Here is a 16823-nt window from a genome sequence, read left to right on the forward strand (position 1 = left end):
CAGCTTTTGTTACTCACAAAGGTGTTTTCTGGTACTGAAGTATCACACCTACCATATTTCAGAGGATCACTTCTTCGGGCTTGTCATATATTGATGGGATACCATCCTTGTCCATGGAAAGGTCAAAGTAGCACACAGTCAGCAATTCTCACTTCACTTGAACGCAATTTAACACTCTACATCTGCAGCATCCTAGATTAACTTCTTATGATACAGTGACAGCAGCAGGAGTGACTGCTAGAGGTGTCAACATCAAAGTTATTCATGCACTTCTGACCCTGTCTAAAGTGAACGGGTTGGCATTGTTGCTTGGTTCCACTGATTTTCATTACAAATTTATTCTTTTTTTGTATGTATTTTCTAATCAATCTGTTCAGCGCTGTTACTACGCAACTTGAACCCAGACCTCCTGGCTCAGAGGTGGGGCACTACCACTGTACCACAGAGCTCCTCACAAATTCAATCGTACCAATGCAAAGATTGCTTAGTCACTTCAATTGCTACTATGTGAAGATGCACAATTGGAATGTGCAATTACACTGCAAACATCATTGACATGTTAAAGGTGAAGACAGTATCTCTGTCAATCCATACACATTCTAACCCACGTTCTGAATCATATGTCACAAAAAATGTACCAAGAAATGTGAGAGGAGCTGTACTCTCACCGTGGACTGAAGGAAGGAAATTACCAATCATTTATACATACATCATGAGCATTGCTGGCAATTGCAAATATGCTACTGAAAATTGGGAGATCTTATCTTGCACCTATACTTGTGAACATTGGCACATATATCTTTATGGTGGAAAATTCAATCTCTGCAACAGTCACAAAGTGTTGACTATGTTACTATTCATCAGGATTAGGGCATTGATCTCTGCAGATCTGTAGATGGCAGATCATCTTCATCAGTACAACTTTGAGGTTGGGTATCTCAGAGTTTGGTGCAGCTGAGCAGCCATCATGTTTAGTCATACTATTATCTTGTACAGTATTAGCAATAGAGAGGTTATTGGAAACTATGTGATTTCAGACACAACCGTACCTATTCTTAAAACAGGAGGGTTTAAAGGATGAATTCGCAACAGACAGTATATTGCAAAAATGCCAGTACTTGCATTCTTTGATAACAACTGCTCCAAGACAATGATGCAACCCTTACAGAGTGTTTATTGTGTATTATGTATTATTGTAATGGCTGTATCCAAAAGTGTAGCGCAGGTACAAGGGAAAATTATGTACCCAGGATACCGGTGGTACAACCCACCAGACACCATGGTATGTATAGATGGGACCCCCCTTGCATTTAATAGAGGAAAGAAAAGGGAACTCTTTAATGATCTGGCCACAGCATATGGGGCAAGGGTGACAAATGGTCAATACCTTTGATTTGGCTAATTTGGAAAATAAACTCAGGATCTTGAACCAACAAGTCAAACGAGCCCTAGAAGGACTAAATACAATCAATAAGAGATCACAGGATGCCTACAGAGAATCAGGCTAGCCACTACTTAGTGATCATACTAGGGGGTCACGCCAAGATGATAAAGCAGATCATCCAGGGCAAAATCAGGGATGACGATGAGCAGCAAAACTGCACCCTGTGCAGCAGCTACAGAAACTGGTTGATTGAATAGCTGAGGGAGGATCTCAGACAGGCTAGCCCAGGGAAAGTCCCATCCTGGATCAGTAATGTGTACTGTATGTCACTGACTGTGAACAGCTTGAATATTTGTTCCAGGAGAGAACTCACACTAACATCTCTAGTTGTCAGTTGTGGTGCTCACTCACTAAGGTGTGGTATAATGACAACTGCAAGGACACTTATGGTCAGGCGCTGGGCTTGATGCTAGGGATTCTAAATATCTCTATTGACAAAATTGGGTTGAGGACCCATGAAGTCAAAATATCAGAATTATAAAGAAAAGGTATTTGAATGGGTTACCATGACACCCTTCTATATGCTGTGGAAAGACAGGGGACGTTGATAGGACCACTTTTAAGTAAATACGAACAAGCAGGCCATACCATTGTACCCCTAGCCTGTCATCCATGAATTTGGCCCCTCTCATATCTTGTTGTGGTCTTAATTGCAATCACCTTTATATACCTCAGGATACTGGCAGTTAAGACTGCATGCTGGGAAAGACAAATATCCCAAGAGATTGGCACGCTTACTATGAATAATATTGTTCCAGCACACAGGAATTTAAGGTAGAACTCCCGGGGTGAGCACTATTATCACTTTTACTTGTTCTGATTGCTTAATGTTGTCTATGCACTATAATCCTGTATGGATTGTCGCAAAAGGAGTTTACTTCCTTTCTTGTACATACATCAATATGATAAGCTTGACCAATGTACGTAATGGTTTCCACATGGACATGTAGGCCCCCCTGACAACAAACATAACCAACTTTCATAATTAGGTTTGAACTTTATTCGCGTAAGCTTTTTTCTGGGCAAAATGGGGGGAATGTAGCAGCCTCCTGGGTGCTAAACACAGATTGCCAACTTGGCTATACAGCAAGGGATGCTGGGTACATTGCCCAAGTAAAACCCAGAAATCACAAAACCCACACATCACACACGGTGCAAACATAGCAGCCAGGTGCTAATGACATTCGCATAATGTAAAAGGCAACAGTTAGTCTGCACAGACCCCCCCAACAACTTATCCACTGAACAAAGGACAGCCAGACAGAAAGGCACCCGGTTCTGCTACAGAAAGATGGTAACATGCCATCTAAATGATTAACTCTTGTTACAAACTATGAAGTGTATCTCCCTGAGATAGGAAGAACTGCAGATGTTGGAGTTAGAGACAACCCAGTGTGGAGCTGGAGGAACACAGCGGGCCAGGCAGCATCAGAGGAACAGGAAAGTTGACTTTTCGGGTCAGGACCCTTCTTCAGAAATGGGGAGGTGGGAGGGAGCTGGGAAATAAATAGACAGAGGAGGGGTAGGGCCAGGGAAGGTAGGTGGGATGGTAATAGGTGAGTGCAGGTAGGGAGTGGTGGGGATTGGTCAGTGGAATAGGTGGGACGGATAGGTGGGAGAGAAGATGGACAGGTTATGACAGGTTAAGGAGGTGGGGATGAGAGGGAGGGTCGGACATAGGATAGGGTCGGGATTGGGGAGATTTTAAACCGGTGAATTCCACATTTAAAGCATCAGGCTGTAGGCTCCCGAGGCAGAATATGAGGTGTTGCTCCTCCAGTTTGCGGGTGATGTCATTGTGATACTGGAGGAGGCCCAAGATGGACATTTCACCCAGGGAGTGGGAGGGGGAGTTGAAATGGTTGGCAACCAGAAGGTGTTGTCGTTTGTCATGTACAGAGCGCAGATGCTCTATGAAATGGTCTCCAAGTCGACGCTTGGTCTCACCAATGTAGAGGAGGCCACATCGGCAGCAGCAGATACAGTGGACCAAGTTGACGGATGTACAGGTGAATCCCTGTTGGATATGAAAGGTTTGCTTTGGGCGTTGAATGGAGGTGATGGGGGAGATGTAGGGGTAGGTTTTAGCACTTACTGCAGTTGTAGGCACAGGTACCGGATGTGGTAGGGTTAGTGGGGAGTGTGGAGCAGACGAGGGAGTTGTGGGGAGAGTGGTATCTCCCTGCTTGGTCAGAAATGCAGGAAGTTCCAGAAAACCATCTAAAACATATAAAAACGGAGTTCACCTGCAGACCTCTTTCTTAGAACCACTCTTGGAGTCGTCGGAGGCCTTTTGAAGAGACCAGTATGGCAAGAGGTAGAGACCAGCTGACTATCCAGAGAGAGAGAGGGAGAAAGCAGCTTCACAGACCCAGAGATAGAGCTACAGAGAGCGCAACTGTGTAAATTTATAAGAGATTCGGGAAGTATTGTAACCGTAAGTGGCCAAATAGGATTAGGGATAGTATGTTTAGTACTAAAAATGATTGTAATTTTGTTCCTAATAAAATGGGAAGTTTTGCATTGGTACCAGCTTGTGTTCAGATTGATTTGACTGCTTTAGTATTGTGGGACGCTTGGGCACATTCATTGGTAACATCCTGGTCGGAGCTGCCTGCAACTTGTTTAAAGAGGCACCAGGCAACCCTGCAAATAACCTGCAATCAAATTACTGCTTTGAATGAATCAATAGTGTGATCATAGACAGTCTTGAGAGGTGGTATATCAGAGGGGAAAACATTTGAACAATCCATTCATATCCTTCTTTTCAAATATCGATCTATAGCAGGCACAGTGACTAAAAAGGCGCCAGCCAAATTCATGTCTGCTCAGAACACTTGCATGGTGCTGACCATCCTTCAACCATCAATATTATCTGAAGACAATGTCGATGTGAAAATAGATGATATCAAAAAACAAGATAATGCAAAAGCATACTTAAACAAGTGAACACATGCAAGGGAACCATGATTGGGAATTGGAGATTGGGTGTGTATCACAGGCTAAATCATGAACATAAATTCACATCAAAGTAGATCAAGTGGTTGCTTGGTACCAATGTTTGTCTGTAAGATGACAACACAAATTGGAATGCGAGAAATTTGACAGTGAATAGACCAGGATAATTTTGAGGACTGCATTGTGAGGATACATTCTGGTTCCGATGAGTGACCATATGTTATCAACTGCATAATTGAGCTTATCATGTAGAACCACACCTCAAGTTCCTAAATCTCAGTGCCATGATCAACAACTTTCATATTTCAAAAACTTGAAGAAAAAAGACACTGAATCTTAAGACATGACTAGATGTAGAAATATTTGTTGTTTATGATGACTTGATTTAAGATACAAGGGGTAGCAAGATTTAACATTCAATTTATGGTTTGATTATGTGCATCTGTCGACTCTTTACTGTGTGTTGCTAGTCAAGCCTAGGTGTGATTACTGAGAAACTGAAAGCAATGCACTAAAAATGTATATGCCTCCAGATTGGGAGGTTAGAGGAATTTTATACTCATCTCTGTTTTCTCCACCTACTTTCTACCGTGCATTAAAATGGGATGTTTGGACATTGGGACAAAATACAAATTAATATAAAACATGTCTAGGATATCAAAATTAGAAAATCTTTGTGTTATTGTAACAATAATTGTATATCCTGGAATATTCTCTGCATTAATAACCAATAACACATATGGCACTACATGAGGTACTCTGAGTGAGCCTGATGCAAAGGTTATGCACTCAGTCACAGTCGTGGTGAAATTATTCTACTCAAGTTTATTATGGATGTAAAAAGAGGTCTAACCATGCACAAAACGCAAGTTTACACAAATGTTATTGTATAAGGCATTGAAGGCATTCCCTGCAGATAGCAAGAACTGCAGATGCTGGAGTCAGAGTCAATATAGTGTGGTGCTGGAGGAACACAACAGGTCAGGCACCATCAGAGCTGCAGGAAAGTCGATGTTTCGGGTGAAAACCTTCCCTGCATCCATCTGCCATAAGGGATTTCAAGCCTAATCCCCCTAATTACTATGAAATTAATTTAGTTAACATTAGTTTCACTAGTTGTTCTCTATTTTGTGTTGGAACATTTTTTTTTCTCATAATATTACTGGCCCCTGAGCGTCAAGCATCAATTCAAATTGACAACATACCTTTGATCTCACCAAGTATCTCCCCTGTATTGAGTCCAGCCATCTTCTCTTTCCAGTCCTTTGAGAGAAACTTCTCAACACAAGATGATTCTGTGGAGAAAAAAAATACATATCACATGAAAATAATCAGAACTACTGCTCAGGAAATAACGCTGGTCCTTTCATGGAATTACATTTCATTGGCGTCTGTATTAATGAATATCATGTATATTGTCCTAACATAATCAACATTTATTACCGATTAATTACTAAACAGCAACTCCCCAGATTCCATTGATAATTGCCAAAACCTTTATTTCATTTGGCCACATGTGAATCATAAGTTCAAAGGCCCACAAAGCAAAGCAGCCTTTAGTTTGCACTAAATAGACAATCACATGGCTGTTGATATGAAACAGAACACTTGGTGTAGTAAGTTTAAAGCAAAATGCTTTGACAGTGTAGAGTAGGTTTACTAGAGCTGAAGGACGTCTTCCCATTATTGAAAGCACAAATCAAAAATGTTCCACTCCACAGAACTAACAACCCTCATCTAAATAGGCATACAAACTTTGCTTTTTCTAGCTGTTGTGCTTTGTGGCTTAATCATGGAATGTTTCAAAGTGAAAAATAACATTCATATTATTTGGTTACAAAATATTGTCCTGTGAGGTGTTAGCTGAATCTGTATTATTCTGCAAAATAAATCCCATGGTGGCTATTTTTCTCCACCATTCATCATCAGTTTCTAATTCCTATGCCAAGACAGCTTTCAACCCAGCAAGTTAATTTGCCATTAATTCAATAAGCCCCAACCATTTTTGAAAGTAGAGTGTGTAGAACTTCATCAATATGCCTTTAGAAATTCCAGTAAAGTGCACCTACTCATTCAGTTACCTGCTCAAAGAATTCCAGTGAATTTGTGGGGCATGAAGTATTGCCACTAAATTCATGATGACTATTTCTTATTGCTCCTTTATTCTTTACATGAACATTGATAGCATCTCATAAAATTCTTTCAACCATTTTTCCCATTATGAACGTTAAGTGAACTTGCTTCTAATCTCCCAATTTATCTCTTGCTTTGTTTTATATTGGAAATTTCATTTACTATCCTAAGCTACAGTTTCTACATGCATACCTGCATAGAGATTGCAAAAACATGAACCAGGACCCAATAATTTTCATAATGATTCATCCCTTTGACTCCAGGTGCCCTGTAGGCATGTAATTCAATACTATTGTTATGATAGTAGTAAAAATAGACGATAAATTTTCAACATACAATCTCCAATTTTCAACACGGATTTTTCATGGACTAAACATTTAAAAAAAGGAAAACACTGACATAAGAGGGCCACAGTGATCACCTGAACACCAATTAAGTCAGTTCATGAAACAATCAATGAGCAAGTCTCAGTGTGAACTTAAAATAACATGTCATTAAAATAACTGGAACCAGTCACTTAGATATGTGTCTCCTGACTGATTTACACCTTTTTGGACGTTTCAAATATTGGGATGGAAAACTATGAAGTAAACTGCAAATGAACTGTATTTCAGGGAACCAGTATCTCAAATGAATAGCAAATTTTATAAATGCAAAATACTGCAAATGCCAGAAATCTGAAACAAATGCAGAAAATGCTGGAAAAGTTCAGCTGTTCTGGTAGCATGGGCGGAGAGAGAAACAGAGTTGTCTCAAAACACAATGACTCTTCTTCAGTTCAGAAGACTCAAAACATTAACTCTATTTCTCTCCACACATGCTGCCAGGCCTGCTGAGTTTCTCAGAGATAGTAAGAACTGTCGATGCTGGAGTCAGAGATAATACAATGTGGAGCAGGAGGAGCACAGCAGGCCAGGCAGCATCACAGGAGCAGGAAAGCTGACGTTTCTCGGGTTGGGACCCTTCTTCAGAAACGGGGGAGGGGGAAGGGAGCTCTGAAATAAATAGATAGAGGAGGGATGGAACTGGGGAAGTTGGGTGGGATGGTAAAAGGGGAGTGCAGGTACGGAGTGGTGCTATATCCGCTGCTCCCAATGTGGCTACTGCATCCGCTGCTCCCGATGTGGCCTCCTCTACATCAGTGACACCAAGCAGAGGCTCGGACACTGCTTTGTAGAGCACTTCCGCTCTGTTCGCGACAAACGACAACACCTTCCAGTCGCGAATCACTTCAACTCCCCCTCCCACTCCCTGGATGACATGTCCATCCTGGGCCTCCCCCAGTGTCACATCAACGCCACCTGGAAACTGGAGGAGCAGCACCTCACATTCCGCCTTGGGAGCCTACAACACAACAGTCTCAATGTAGACTTCACCAGCTTTAAAATCTCCCCACCCCCGGCCTCATCCCATGACCAACCCTCTATCTCATCCCCGCCTCCTTGACCTATCCATCTTCTCTCCAACCTATCCGCTCCTCCTACCTCACTGACCAATCCCCACCACTGCCTACATGCACTCACCTATCCCATCTCACCTACCTTCCCCAGCCCAAGCCCTCCTCTCTCTATTTATTTCAGAGCTCCCTTCCTCCTCTCCCATTTCTGAAGAAGGGTCCTGCTGAGTTTCTCCAGCATTTTCTGAGTAGCAAATCTTCATGAATGAGCCTGATATTCAACTATGAATACAATTGCTCCTGACTGTATTGACCTAATATTAGTACATGCATTGACTTCCTCATAGAATAAAGAATGGCAACATCATGTCTTGGCCTACTTTCCAATCTCCTGAGTCCCTTGTCATGCCTCATCTCCAACTTCGAATAAGTGCTTTTTTTTAAATAATTGGTTTTTAGATTTCACTCCTCAGTGAGCTGCAATAATTTTGACATTTTTCTTTTCTTATTGGTAAAGATTTTATTTCTTTAACGAAACTATCCAGACATAAAATTATTTTTTCTTCTGACAATTTGCTTTCTAGTTTAACTTACCCTTTAATCCTCCCTATTTATCTTTCATTGTAGCGATGTGCACAATACTATAGCTCACCATTCATTTGTTGCAGTTGAGGATTTTTATTAATGTAAGAAGAATTAGGGTGCCTTCACCAAAACATTGTACATGTTTGAGTCAAAGGTAACTTGATACCTCCTGAAGATCTGTAGGTAAATTGTGGACCCAGTCCAGTTTTTATCTGTTAAGTTATAAGGTCAATTAAGGTTTGAACAAAATAGTAATTACTATCAGAAAAATAAAACCTCGGTTTATAATGTAGCAGATCTGAATCATTCCTGAAGTAAAAAATTCATTTAATTAATCCAAAGTGTCAGAATTAGAATAGCAATAGAAGTCTGGAGCATTTGAAATATAATGTTGAGAAAGTCAAACTTCTAAGGCATCTGAAGGGTAGGTAAATGAATCTTAAAAATCAGCATTTCATGTATGAGACTTTCTGTTCTTGGTTCATTTTCTCCTTTAAGAGTTTGTCTTTGCACAGCCATCCTATTTCCTCTTTCATTGAAAGCATAAGATTTGGCATGTAGTTTTATGTCATGTGAGCAGGGAAGACACTTTACAGAAAAGTATCAGAGACTATATTTTTATAATAAAAATATTTAGCTCCTCAATTTTGAGAAATAAACACTATCATCCAGGAAGAAGAAAAATAATATTGTTTGGATCATTCTGTCTCTGTCACCATATTGATGCAGTTTGCAGTTTATTCAAAGAAGACGAGTTATCTCAGGCTGACAGCTTTAGAAAGGTGGATCAGAAGACTGTCTGCACTGATAAGCAACACTACAAAGCAAACGTAAAAGCAAGCACTAGGTAAAAGATGACATGAAGTACACACTATTGGTATCCAGCAATGAAAACAATTAACATCTTCTCCTGCTGTAATGAATCAGGCCAGGAATTGCTGGAATGCCGCTTTCTGTCGCAAGGTCTATGATAAAGAGCATGTAGCTAACAATCAAAGCCTGGGCTCTGAAGTCTTCTTCGAAGCTGGGGGTCAGCTTGTTCTCATCAAGTTGAACTTTTTCTTGTGCAGTCTTGCGTATTTTTTTTTGACAGCACAGATCAGTGCTGGAACCCAGACATTGAAAACTAAAGACAGAAGATCAAAGGATGCTTAGCAAGGCTGGTGTGCCTCCCCATTAAAAAATACATGCAATATTGCATAAATAAATTGACTCACTGAGTTTTATCCCTGTGGGGTAGCTCTGGTAGGCAGCCTGGGCCTATAAATCTGGAAGAAGCAATATCTGGGAACAATTGTGCTCTGTATTCGTCCTCTCCCATTTTGATCTGAAAGGCTACAGTGTTCAAAGCAACAGCAACAACCATGTTGTGTAGCAAGAACTAGACTGTTCCAGAAATTAGATTCTTCTTTTGCATCATTTAATTTGCACATTTACGAAAGTAGTCATAAGATCAAAAATATCTCATATTTGCTTTCTACCTCCATTCTCAAAAAAAATAATGAAAGTCTTTCATTTATAAAATGGGGTTAAGAAGAGAGCTCAGATTATTTAAATTACAGCAAGTTAAGTCTCTTCACTAATCAAGAATCTAACATAAAAATATTCTTCACCAGAGTCAGTAGATCTGACATCATTATGACATTTGCCATTGTTAATTACCATCTTTGTCTGCAAAACAACACTCACTGACCCCCAGAATAAATCATCATGAAAAATGTTTTCGGACATTTTCACAGCATAATAATTTTCACAGCTCTCTAAAAATAAGTCTTTAATTTCTTCTATTCTTTCTCTTCAGATGAGTGTCAGGACCTGTATGAGTACCAGGATTAAAGGCCAAAAAGCAAATAAATTGGTCAAATTGATTGCCATGCCTCCTCATATTTTTAAGTATAGATGAGCATCAGCATAAAACTGTCCCTCTCTGTTAAGTTAGCCCACTCTAAGACCCACATTTTGTGCATCAGTTTATGATTTCCTCAAAAATTAAGAGGACTTTGAAGTCCTGCAGATTTTTAGCTTCAAATTGATCATGGTGATTTCCCAAAGTGAAGGTGAAACACCTCAGAGTAAAAGGAGGGATCAAACGCTTGTAATCACTACATAAGGACCAGCAAACAGGATTAATCACCAACATCAAACATGTCATTTCCGGTTGAACCTATACTTGAAACAAGGAAACCCATTTCTTTCAGTTGCTAATGGTTCGGGCTTTGTACATACTCCAGCCGTAGGAGTTCTGCAATCAAAACAGCAAACAATTAAGTGAATGCCGAGAATTAGTCACCACGGACTTTTAATAATATTCAAACTCTTAATACTATTCGATGGTCAATAGTTAGCTTATTATTATATAGTGTGCTCTACCTTGGTACAAATGGCTTCCCAAGCATTATACATGAACAGCAGTGCACAATTTGAGCTGCAAATGTGATCTGGCCCAGACACAGGAACCACAGATGGGATTCTGCAGCCCTCCTTGGAACTGCTGTGATCAATTTATTCCTGGCATTACAAACTGATCTCTTGTATTCTACTTGAAGAGCTGATAGTATATGGAAACCTATGGAAACTGAGCACTAATACAATGACCAACTTCTGCACTGGATCCTGATTCCAATGTTTGAAATGATTACTTCAGAGTTACAATGGAAAAAGCTTCATGACAATACGTTTTGAAATGTTTGATCCACAAGTGAAGTGTCGGTGTTGGTGAATTTTCAGACTATTCCATAATAAAAAGGCATGCCTCAAATAACTGTTTTTAAGAAAAATCTTCATTGTGCCTGTGTTCGGGGGAGCAGCACTATACTGCCAGCCTTCCTGTCTTGCTGTCCTGCTTATTTTTTTCCACTCAGTGCTAATTCTCCACCAGATGCCAGCCAGAGGTAGAATTAGCAATTTCTACCACAGATTCCAAAATTCCCCAAACAGTGGGGTCTCTCTCTTCACCAGAACCAGGTGAATCAGGCTGATGGATTTACCGGCAGTTGGCTGTGAAAGAATCACACACATGTAACACGTATAACTTTTGCAGTGTACGATCACCTTAATTGTGGTGGTGTAGCAGGAGTGTGTCAGCTATGATTGGAAAAAACAACAGAAGTGTCTTTGTATAAAGTTCTCTGATAGTATACCATTGCTAATGATTAAATATGCCAGTTAGAGTTTATTCAATGAAAACGCAGTTTAAAAAAATGTTTCATATTAGAACAAATGATATCGTACAATACAAATTATTTTTAGATTCCTTTGTAATAGGTTACATTTATAATACTTCCAGACATATTGCAACTTCAATATCAGTATATTATCAATCTATAGTTGACAAGAGTTTTTACAACCTTGTCTTTATAACTCCCTGTGCTACACCTTGGTTTTTAAGGAGCTCCACATGCTGATGCTACTGCAAGCATTCACTCAACATTGCTGCTTATGCTTTCTCCTATTTTCTGTGGAAATGTAAACAGTGAACAATACCATAGGTTGCAGGAATTTAAACATAAATGGAGGTCAGACAAGGCAACCACCCATCTGGTTTTGAACCTGTCAGGCTAAAAATGGAAACAGTGGCATGTATATAGCACCTTTCACAAGCCAATGAATAACATTTGAAGTGTAGCCACTGTTGCAATGTAGCATAACAGTTTTATTTGGAAGGGTGACCATCTGCTCATTTTAATAATTGAAATCTGGACAGAAAAAGTTTTGATTTCATTTGCTTAACTTTAATGACTAGTGCAGGCATGCACCAGCAAGGTTTGATACATTTTCCCATATGAACAGGTGGGCCTCCCTTGCTGTTTCACACCCGTGTATTCAAAATGTGTGCCCGCCAACAGCATTTTTAGTGACTGACCCTGTCTGATGTGAAACTAGTGCTGGTCATTATGAATCATCATGCTTTCTCAGAGTTGTATCTGTCAAGCTATACGTTTGAAGAAGATTCAACATCCAAAACATTAAGTCTGCTCTTTCCACAGTTACTGCTCCCGATGACTCTCATTTTCTATTTATGTTTTGTTTCTTGCTGCGGCCTTTACAAATACCACCCATTGTCTTCAACCAAGGGATGCCAGATCCAGCACTTCACACAACATCAGAAGATCCCTCTTGATCACAAAGTCACACAATGCGATTGACTCCTGGTGACTTATTCTTGGCTGCCTTGAACTGCACAGTATTCTAACATTGATATAATGCATTATCAATCAATAACAGTTTGCATCAGTAAAGAACAAAGATCACTTGAAATGACCGCACTATAATCAATATTAACTAAAGCAATTCTTTCTTTGCAGTCAAAATTTTGTCAAATCTCAAATAAGAGCAAACGTTAAACTTAATTTCTCACTAGTTATAAAAACTCAACACCATGGGGCATTAACTAACACAATTATACTGAGAAGCACCTTGCTCTTACAGGAACAGCAATGTGTAAAAGATGTTGACAACCTTATTAACTAATTTTCTTCATTTCCTTTTTCTTTTATTGGTGAGTTTGTTTATATTTGTTGTGGTTCTTTTAAAAGGAGTCACAATTATTTGCTTTGTATTTGAGGGGTACTGTAATGTCTCCTGAATGTCGAAAGACCTTTGAAACATTTCCCAATCTAAACTAGGAAGCTCTAAACCCAGTGCTAGCAGCATAACTGCAGCCAGTGGTATGGGCAAATAATCCATAAGGTATTTTTAACTGCACCACTAATACTTTAGAGCCTTCAGAGCTGGGCTAGCAATACAATCACATACTGCTACCTGCCATGTTACCCTGAGGTTTTAAAGTCACTGCTTGGTACAAGCTTTCCCCAGTTTAAGGTAAAAGCTCAGAATTAAAAGTCAGAAACATCACTTTTGATTAACTACAATGTGCTATGAAATCCACCCTATTTGTAAAGTGGCAAAGCCCTGCAGTTTCAACTGCCCAGACAAAAAGAACCACTTCTCCATAATGTAAAGGTAACGGAAGAAGAGCGTATGGCCTGATTATTGTATAGCTGTTAACTGTACAGCTTGTCTAAAGGTACAATTGTTCCTTGTTCAATTCAGTGAGAGTCTGTTCTGTAAAGTGCATTCTAATAAGGGTCATTTTCGACGTGCTCTATGGGTTGCAGCTACAAACACAATACCCAATGCAGATTAATAGCTCTATTGTTACCTCTTGTAAATGCTAATCTGTCAATTGTGTATCTAAATAGGTCACTTTAACACCTCATTATTCACTAAGATGAAGCTCACCACTGAGAATGTCATGCCTATGATTTCCTCAGCTATATTGTAACTGCAAATATGATTCAGATTTTTTTCTAAATAACTCTGTTTGACAGAAAGTACCTGCTACTTTAAAGGTTTTATTTTACATTATAAGGCTGCAGCCAACTGTGGATGAGAATTTACATTTCCTGTTCTAGTGAGATTTCAGAATTTGCACGATCTGCTCTGTTATGGAGAAAAGTAAATGTGGAGAGCTGGCTGGCTCACATCATGCCCTCTGGGTCTCTATTAACATTGCAGCCCAGCAGCCCTACAAAGCTTGCCTGCATTTTCTGAAGAAGGGTCTAGGCCCGAAACGTCAGCCTTCCTGCTCCTCTGATGCTGCTTGGCTTGCTGTGTTCATCCAGCTCTACACCTTGTTATCTCAGATTCTCCAGCATCTGCAGTTCCTACTATCTCTTGCCTGCTAAAGTTGGACATCATGAGGCCACTCACCTGAAACAGGATCCTAAGTCTTCGTGTTAAAACATAATAAACATAAAACATTTTTTTCATCTGCACACCCTATATTCTGGCCAAGAAATTTGTGCTGTAATCAGTTAATGATGCAAGATTATCAATCTGCAATGTTAACTTTGTTCTTTTTCTCTTCTCTGACACTGTCTGACCTGCCAGTATTTTCTGTTTTTGTGCCAGAACTTTTGTCACATGGAGATAGTGTTAATTGTATATTATTCTGGGTGTTTAACTATATTCAGGTGCTAAGGATTAATCAGGGATTCACGTGTGCTTATAAATAAACGAACAGCCTGAAACTGTAATTGTTCAGTTGGAGGCGCACAATGTATGAGGTGTAAATTGTATTGTATTGTGTAAATAAAAAGCTTGTGCATGGAGTCTTGAGTGGCATGGTGGCACAGTGGTTAGCCTCCCAGCACCAGGGACCCGGGTTCAATTCCAGCCTCAGCCGACTGTCTGTGTGGAGTTTGCACATTCTCCCTGTGTCTGTGTGGGTTTCCTCCTGTAGTCCAAAGATGTGTAGGTTAGGTGGATTGGCCATGCTAAATTGCCTGTAGTGTTCAGGGAGGTGTAGATTAGGTGGGTTATAGGGGGATGCGTCTGGGTGGGATGTTCTGAGGTTTGGTGTGGACTGAAGGGCCTGTTTCCACACTGTAGGGATTCTATGATTCAATTTGATCCTTCACCACTTGGCTGAGTTGTAACACTGAGATGCAAATATTGTCTCTTGTCAGCAATGCAATGATGACATTTAATGCAATTTACCTCATCGCTGTGTGTTTGTTAAAAAGACATCTTGATACTTTTAGCAATGTAGTGCATCCATACACGAATGGGTTGAAACAGATATTGTAAATGAAAATCCTGATTCACTATCTTTTAATTGTTAATGTGTTCAGAGATATCCATGGTAACTGATTGATTGTAAGTTAAGGAGGCCCTGAATGAACATAAAGGATGGACAGGAGCATACTTTCTACATGTCAGCCAGTCTTTTGCATTTGTGAAACTGTTCTAACCATAGGTTGATTTTACCTACACAAAAGGATGTGGTTAAAATTATGAATAAAATCCAGAACATTCAGCTGCTCTGCTGAAATAATATTACCTGGAACAACGATTTGTGGAAAGTGAAAATTCTTAGTCCAACATGGAAGCTGTGCATGTCTATTACTAACTCCAGATCTTAGTCCATTTCTTTAGGTGTTCAGTTAGGCACTAGTGTGTTGGTTTCCTAGACCCAACCGAGACTAACCATGTTGTTGGGAGATGTATGTGAAATGAATTAAAGAATTGCTGTGCTGCCAGATTGAGTTCACATGATTATATTGGCATGAGATTTTATTTTTCAATACCAATTAATGCAGTTTACACAGCCAGGATAATTTTAAAATAACTAATATATCAAAATAGGAAAGTGGACATCAAGCAAGATTTAGTTCACTTTGAAGTAGACTCCCGTTCGTCAATTTGATTATCTTTTAATCAGAGTGACAACTAGATGTGGGCATTTGGTATGGCCCTTAGCAGAATAGACTTGTATTGGTTCATCTTGCAATGAATTCTTTTGCTATCATGGGTTACCTGATTTCAGATGACGCCTCAACACTCCTGAGAGGGAGGACAACTATGAATCAGCCTGGCCTCCCCTTCCTGATTTCTAATCAGTGACCTCTTCTGGGGAGTGCACAGCATCTGTCCACTATCAAGTGTTCTGTCATCACTTATTGCTGGGCTCATACATGAAGACTGACCATTTGGACAAAAGTGTGGGGTTACCCACAGGCATCAGTCTTCACTTTATGATGAAGAGGGAGTGGAGAAAAATGGGGAAAGCTAAAAACAGAACTGCCAGAGCTTTCAACATCAAAGCATTTTAGATGTCCAAATTTTCTATTCAAAAGATTGGTGTGGCTAGACCCACTTTAAAAAATATATTTTATTTGCAAATATTGGCATTTCAACTTTTAAAAATAATTTTAATATTGGTTTTACTGAAAATTAATGGGTTAATACAGTTACATTTATAGTGGACAGTTGTGGCTGAATGAATCCCAACTATTAAAACTAAACACTAAGTGTAAGTTCTTAGCAATAAAGGCATCACCCTTATTATTTATTGGTATGAGTCAAAAAGAATTACAGTCCATAATTCAGGTCTACATCTGTACTTAATTCAAACAAAGCTATACTACTAAATTTAAATTCATAGTTTTATAAATACAACTGACAGGACCCTATAAATACAAGAAACTGCCAGAGCGACATAATTTAACTTTAAATGGCTTAAACTCTTGAATTGTTAGGCAGGAAGGCTTATTTTTCTAATAATAGGGATTTATGCTTTGGAGAAAATGTCCCCAAAAGCAGCTGGTTGCTGCCATGGTGACCTGCCTCTTGGTTCCTATAAATTATTTTATTTCTTCCCATATAAGAAGTTATTGACATAAACATCAACACAGATGCTCCATGAGAAGGGGCCTGGATATCCTGAGCACTTGATCATCCAGGAATGTGTCAACTGTTTAAGATAATCCAGTGCCAGCCCAGTTTGGGCACCATGCTCCCCTC

The 16823-nt window shown here is 39.6% G+C and overlaps 1 protein-coding gene across 4 annotated transcripts in view; it reads right to left on the reverse strand.

Moving 5' to 3' along the window:
- The window catches only part of sox6 (SRY-box transcription factor 6), a 480402-nt gene that overhangs the window by 230139 nt on the left and 233440 nt on the right, over nt 1–16823 (reverse strand). For all 4 annotated transcript variants that reach the window (XM_020517374.2, XM_020517366.2, XM_048606988.1 and 1 more), the window contains exon 3: nt 5608–5697. In XM_020517374.2, coding sequence (XP_020372963.1) covers nt 5608–5697 — 90 coding nt within the window. The remainder of the gene's footprint in view (nt 1–5607; nt 5698–16823) is intronic.

This window comes from Rhincodon typus, chromosome 17 (assembly GCF_021869965.1).
Source record: "Rhincodon typus isolate 14 chromosome 17, sRhiTyp1.1, whole genome shotgun sequence".
Lineage (NCBI taxonomy): Eukaryota > Metazoa > Chordata > Chondrichthyes > Orectolobiformes > Rhincodontidae > Rhincodon > Rhincodon typus.